This window comes from Loxodonta africana, chromosome 20 (genome assembly GCF_030014295.1).
Source record: "Loxodonta africana isolate mLoxAfr1 chromosome 20, mLoxAfr1.hap2, whole genome shotgun sequence".
Taxonomy (NCBI): domain Eukaryota; kingdom Metazoa; phylum Chordata; class Mammalia; order Proboscidea; family Elephantidae; genus Loxodonta; species Loxodonta africana.
The window spans coordinates 70465392-70472499 of NC_087361.1; the positions used below are offsets into that span (position 1 = coordinate 70465392).

The following is a 7108-nucleotide window of genomic DNA, read 5'->3' on the forward strand; positions in this document are numbered from 1 at the left end:
GTAACGGCCTAGGTGACCCCCCACTTCCTCTGTCCAGGTGACCCCCCACTTCCTCTGCCCACCCTGGTACCTAGGATGCCTGGGGCACTGGTGCTACTGAACCCAGTACCCCCGACCCACGTCACTGGGGGCGCTGAGCCTCCCCAGGGGAGAACAGATTGACCCCGACCCACGTCACTGGGGGCGCTGAGCCTCCCCAGGGGAGAACAGATTGACCCCGACCCACGTCACTGGGGGCGCTGAGCCTCCCCAGGGGAGAACAGATTGACCCCGACCCACGTCACTGGGGGCGCTGAGCCTCCCCAGGGGAGAACAGATTGACCCCGACCCACGTCACTGGGGGCGCTGAGCCTCCCCAGGGGAGAACAGATTGACCCCGACCCACGTCACTGGGGGCGCTGAGCCTCCCCAGGGGAGAACAGATTGAGGCAGTGGCTCGAGGCAGCAGGCTGGGCCCAGGCGTCTGTCAGGGGCGATGCTGCCATTCGGTGCCAACAAGACTGCCCTGCCATGCACATGATAGCATGAAGACAAACCTGGTGGGCTGTCCTCTGGTGACTTTTCCCCTCCAAGGCTGCCTACATGTTCACCTGAACCTTTTAATTCATTGGATGATGCTGAGGGTAGGCTTCCCAGCATGTGTTTTGCCGGGTCCCACTCACCTTGGGACAGCCTTACCGGGAACCAGAGGCTGCACACTCGTAGGCCCCCGAGCCAATTGGACCATCCTGTCCCTCCCTCCATGTCTATGTGTCTGTGCCTCTTTAGTATGCAGAACGTGGTGCCCATCGGCGAGGGGGACTCTGTGGACATACCCCAGGACTCAGAGAGCCAGCTGCAGGAGCAGGAGAAGCGGATTGAAATCTCCTGTGCCCTGGCGACCGAGGCGTCCCGCAGGGGCCGCATGCTGTCTGGTGAGAGGGGCTGGGCCTCGCTCTGCCAGGGAGGCCGGCTGACCAGGTGTAGGGGAGGAAGCACAGTGCTGAGAGGGGTGCAGGGACAGAGATGTTCCTCCAGGTCAGGATGATCTTTTATTGAGCACCAGGCACTGTGCTAGGCTCAGGGGGGATATAAAGGGTCCAGAGTTGCTGACATCTAGGCACTTAGAGTTACGATGGTCCTCACTGATGCTTTGTGGAGAAACTGGCCAGAGGCCATGCAGGGAGCCATCTCGTCTGGGCAGGTCTGGGAAAGGCACAGAGAGGAGGTGATAATTGAGCTTGATTTGGGCGAGATAAGTAAAAATGTTTACCAGTTGTGGAGAAAAGGTAGACGTATCTTTTCACTTCCCATTCTTGCTGCATGTAAATAGGAAGAATAAAAAAAGAAGTGAGAGCAGGCATGCAGAGTTAAGGGTAATACAATCACCACCTTGGCTACTGACCCAAACCCACTTTTCTGTGAAGAACATAGAGTATGAGGAACTGACTTCACGCTGATACAAAAACTAGTGGGTTCAGAGTAGACCCCGATGGGGTTGAAGTCGATGGGATTAACTTTCACTCGATGTGATTTATCATTCCAGAATAGGTGAGAATGTAATTGGGGCTTGAAGAATGAAAGATCCTATAAAGAACGGGAGGGCTAAAGGCAGTGGAAAGGCAGAGTTAAGTCATGGGGCCTGGGAGACTGAATATTTCCGTATTAGCAAGAGAAAAGGTGGTAAGGATCAAGAGGTAGAGTGAGATTGAGGGGTCAGGAGAGATGACCCCTGAGGGAGCTGTGATGACTTTGGTAGAGGAGAGAGACGTGTATGCAGGCAACAGTTACAGGTGTGCCCAGGCAACAGTTACAGGTGTGCCCAGGCAACAGTTACAGGTGTGCCCAGGCAACAGTCGCAGGTGTGCCCAGACACCAGTCGCAGGTGTGCCCAGGCAACAGTCGCAGGTGTGCCCAGGCAACAGTCGCAGGTGTGCCCAGGCAACAGTCGCAGGTGTGCCCAGACACCCAGTTGCAGGTGTGCCCAGACACCAGTTGCAGGTGTGCCCAGGCAACAGTTGCAGGTGTGCCCAGGCACAAGTTGCAGGTGTGCCCAGGCACAAGTTGCAGGTGTGCCCAGGAACCAGTTACAGGTGTGCCCAGACAAGTCACAGGTGTGCCCAGGCAACAGTCACAGGTGTGCCCAGGCAACAGTCGCAGGTGTGCCCAGGCACCAGTTGCAGGTGTGCCCAGACACCAGTTACAGGTGTGCCCAGGCAACAGTTACAGGTGTGCCCAGACACCAGTTACAGGTGTGCCCAGGCAACAGTTGCAGGTGTGCCCAGGCACCAGTTGCAGGTGTGCCCAGACACCAGTTACAGGTGTGCCCAGACAACAGTCACAGGTGTGCCCAGGCAACAGTTACAGGTGTGCCCAGGCAACAGTTACAGATGTGCCCAGGCAACAGTCGCAGGTGTGCCCAGACACCAGTCGCAGGTGTGCCCAGGCAACAGTTGCAGGTGTGCCCAGGCAACAGTTACAGGTGTGCCCAGGCAACAGTTACAGGTGTGCCCAGGCAACAGTTACAGGTGTGCCCAGGCAACAGTCGCAGGTGTGCCCAGACACCAGTCGCAGGTGTGCCCAGGCAACAGTTGCAGGTGTGCCCAGGCAACAGTTACAGGTGTGCCCAGGCAAGAGTCAGGCCACAAGCCAATAAGAACTGTGGCCAAGAACACAGAGGAAGGGATGGTGTTCCATGCTGGTGATTATGGAAGCAGGTAGATAGATGAGGGTTCACATCCTGGCTCTCCAAGGCTCTATTTCCTCACCCGTAAAATTCCGATGAAAATACCTACCTCCACTTCTGGTGGCATGAGGACCAGAAACTGTGTATGTTAAGCACCTAGCACCATGCCTGGCATTAGCAAGTGCTCGATAAACACCAGCCTGCTGTGGCGGTAGTGATGGTCGTAGCAGTGTTGGTGATGGTGGTGGTCATAGTCGAAATAGCAATACAGTAGCTGAAGTAGAACTAGGAACCATTTGTCATGTTTCTAATTATTTTAAACATGGATATTTTCAGAAACCAAAGGGGATATAAGTGAGCCCTAAAGAAGAACCTCCTGGCAGTTAGGGTTTAATGGACAGGTGAATGGGTGGCCCAGGAAAGGCCCCACAGGAATTTCAGAGAGAGGCTGTCAGCTGGGCTGGAGTTGAGAGGAAGAGAAGGCACGGGATTCAGAGAGCCCCATCCTGTGGCCTGAAGGCAGCACAACCAGTTTGGCTGCAAGGAGGCCTCTGCTGAACCTCCCTGTAGGTTAGCTGCAAAATAAACTTGAACCTTCCAAAGATCAAATTCCACATGCTCTGGGCAAAAGGCAGCTTCCTGTTTCAAGGGGGCAGCATGCTCAATGCTATGTTAAAAGTGCCTTGCTCTGCCCCTGTCCAGGCCCTGACTCTCTCTACTACAATTCTCTAGCCAGAGTTTCCATGAAAACAAAATCCACCCGGCCTATCAGATTTCCCCCTCGATACACATGGGCTTGCATTTCAGGCTTGTGTGCTGAAAGCAAGCAGTCACCTAGCTTTTGCCAAAACCCCAACTATTTGAAAAATGGCTGTGGTAGAGCCAGGCCTCAGACTGAGCCCGCGGTACCCAGCGCCCCCAGCCTAGGGCCCAGATTCCTGGAGCTGCAGCTCTGCCAGGCCCAGCAAGGGCTGTTGTGGGCATGTGCAGTGTGGGCGTGGGCTCGTGCCCAGAGCGCTGTGTATGGGGTGCCAGGCACAGGTCATGAGGACAGTGTGCTGTGGGCACAGAATGTGACGTTCAGTGCCCAAGTGTGGGTGTGTGGCACGGATCCTGTAATCACTGAGGCACGGTGCAGTGTTTGTAATACACACGGAACGTGTGAACTCAAGAACATAGTGTGTGGGGCCATGTGGCATGAATGTCATGTGCACGTGGTCTGTATAGGGTAATGTTTGTAAATACGCCTGTACTGGCATGTATTCAAATGTGTCGTATGTGGGCAGAGAGACTGTGTGAGTGTGAATATAGGATTGTGGACGTGTGCTTGTGTATGTGTGCCAGATGGGTGTTGTGTGGAAGCCCGTCACTTATGAGTACAAGTGGTATTGGGTCAGGTGCTGGATTGTAGATGTGTATGAATGTGACTATACGGTGTGTGGGTGGAACAGTGCTTATGAAGGCATGTATTTATGTGTGATTGGCTTTTTTGTAGTATGGAGATCAGTAGAACGTATTTATGTCTATGTTGTGTTCAGTATATATATTGCAATACTTGAGAACAGGTATCTGTGTGTGAATACATGCAGAATGGGAGAGAGCGCAGTCTCAGGAGTACCCGTGAGCACCCGTGACCGATCACTTACCCGTGTGGCAGTACTTCAGTACTTGCAGTTGCACACACTGTACTGTCACACTGGGCCGGTACATGCTCGCTGCATAGGTAGATTTTAACTATATTGATGGATATATTCCTCATATAAAAAGAGATTATACTTACATAATTTAAGCTTTCCTTCCTCTTTTAGTATCATTATAAATATCCTTATTTTGCTGACCCATTATAGGGATGGAGCCCTGGTGGCACAGTGGTTAAGCATTTGGCTGCTGACCAAAAGTTGGCAGTTCAAATCCACCAGGCACTCCTTGGAAGCCCTACGGGGCGGTTCTACTCTGTCCTATAGGGTTGCTATAAGTCAGAATCGACTCAACGGCAACAGGTTTGGGTTTTTTTTGGTTTGGTTATAGGGATGCTGTTAGAGATTATGATGGGTATAGGGCTTGTTGTAGCTACCCTAAAGGTAGACAAACTGTTAAGACTTTTAAAGTTATTATGACTACTTTTCCTAAAAGATTTTCTGTTTTTAGTTGTGCCTTCTTATAGACGTCTGCAGGCCTCTCAATTCCTTTCCTTCTAATTTTCCTGTTTCTAACCTCCTGTGTACTAGGCACCCAGCAAGTCAGCACCTATTAAAATTGTGTATAAATAAGTCACTAGCCTCCAAGGGTCTGCCCTAGGAGTAAAGGACGAGAACTTCACTGCACTGACGCTGTAGCATCCATGTGGGCTTTAATGAAATATTCGTTGCTTAGTTTTTGGTCTCATGACTATTTTAGAAGTTGAGGCTGCCAGACAACTACACACTGGGCCAGGGATATGGATACGCATACAAATGTATATTTCGAAAGCGGCTGTGGATGTATTTGTACGTAAAGTTACAAGTGTGTTGGGCCATGTGGAAGGGTACAGGTTTGGAAGTGCACAAACACACGCATGTCTGAGTTGTGTGCTGCAGGGGTAAGGTATGGTGTTGCCGGGTCCCCTGCACAAGCTATGTATTGTGTGTGGGCAGACACAGTCCATGCTAGAGCCGCGTGCGCTATATACCCACGTGAGTGTGTGTGTATATGTGATGGCAGAAGCTGCAGTGGCCCTTTGTCTTGCACAGAGGGCAGGGAGGGTGGTGAGGTCCGTGTGGGGGTGGGAGCAAGGGCTGGGCAGTGCACAGCTGGGGTGGGTCTCTGGGAGGAACTGCAGTGTGATGCTGGCTGAGGTTGGGCTCTTCTCTGCCACCCCTCCGCCTCCCTGCAACACTGAGGAGGCACCAGGACCTGGAGAGTACCTGGAGCTTGGCCCTAACAGCACAATTCTGATTCCCCTTCTAATCGTCCTTCCACTTTGCCGTTGTCAACATTGAATGACAATGATGATAGAGTAAAATCACATTAATTCAAACGTCACCACTTTAAGACTTAGAATGATATGCTGGGGGGTAGGAGCTGAAAAGGGGGTCTCAAATTGAGCCCCTGACAATGTCTAAGTTAATAGAACTCGCTCTGAGCACATCCGAAGCCTCCATTTCGGTGGGACTGATTAACATGGTGGTCACATCACGCCCATCTGTTCACTAAACGGGAGCGTGGTGCTTTGGATTAGTATGATTTTCCTGCACTGTTCATCATTACCATTAGCAATACCACCAGGTCTAACTGCCGCTCTCTCCTTCTGTGGGCACAATAGCAGAGAGGTTTTATGTAGGTCTCCCCATTCCACGGATGGGGGCTGGGGGCTGGGCCCAGCCCACAGGCACACTGGTTCTTAGAAAGCCTGGATTCCGCAGTTCTCCTCTGGGGTCCATGCTGTCCGCCATGGCGCCTGGGAAGGAGGACAGCTTTGCCTCGCTTGAACAAGCTCCCAAGCTCAGCTCTCCTCTCTGCTTGCCTCCCCGCCTTGCTCCCCGCCCCTGAGGAGGGGTCTCGCTTGCTCTGAGTGCCCAGCCTCCTGCCCCTCCCACCTGCTGAACCCTATTCACTCCCTGTTCATTTCTGTTTCCAGTGCAATGTGCTACCCCAAGCCCTCCCACCTCCCCTGCCTCCCTGACTCCACCAGCCAACCCCCTCTCGTCTGAACCCCCACGGGGCGCCGACAGCAGCCATACCATGCGGGTCTGAGCTCTGACGTAAGCACTTTTCTACTGTATTTCATCCACCCCAGGGAGTGGGCCCTCACCCACATTGAGCCATCCACACCCTAATCTGGCATTGCTTCTCCCCTCACCCTTGTGCACCCCTGTGCCGCTCTTTCCCCATCCACCCATCCATCCATCCCTCTCTCCCTCCCTCCCTCCTTCCCTCCCTCCATCCCTCCATCCATTCGCTTGAGCCCGCCAGGATCCCTCTGCAGTGCTGTGCTGGAGGGGGCTGGCAGGGTCGCTTCTTGGACATTGCAATGCCAAGGGGCTATGCTTCTTCAGAAGCTGACAGGGAACAGAGCTGAGACCTCACCTGTCCCTGGCACCCCACCCCTATACCTCCTTTTGGCCAGCAAGGCTTCCATTTGTTGAGGTACAAGGTATTCCTGCCCCTAGAAGGTCTTAGAAGCCCCTAGAAGCTGTTGCTCCACTCCTAGACTTTATCGTAAATGCAAATGACATCGGACAACTATAGCCAAAGACTGTGTCCTCCTCCCTACCTTAGCACACAGCCACTCCACACCAGGCAAGGAGAAAAGAACTTGGACTTCTGTTGATTTGTTCCCCCTTTTCAAGGTGGTGGGAGCATGGTAGGCTTGTACGGGTGTTCACAAGACGAGGCAGCCTCTCCCTGGGAAGGTTGGCTGGGATCATTCTCCTCCTTTGGCACCTTCTCACCCCATTTCTCTTT

The 7108-nt window shown here is 53.0% G+C and overlaps 1 protein-coding gene across 21 annotated transcripts in view; it reads left to right on the forward strand.

The window, feature by feature from the left end:
- Window positions 1–7108, forward strand: part of PLEKHA6 (pleckstrin homology domain containing A6) — a 200422-nt gene that overhangs the window by 189469 nt on the left and 3845 nt on the right. For 20 of the 21 annotated variants that reach the window (XM_064273345.1, XM_064273349.1, XM_064273350.1 and 17 more), the window contains 2 exons: window positions 769–914; window positions 6282–6405. In XM_064273345.1, the coding sequence (XP_064129415.1) occupies window positions 769–914; window positions 6282–6397 (262 nt within the window). In that variant the 3' untranslated portion in view covers window positions 6398–6405. The remainder of the gene's footprint in view (window positions 1–768; window positions 915–6281; window positions 6406–7108) is intronic. The other variant, XM_064273338.1, reaches the window with a different exon arrangement.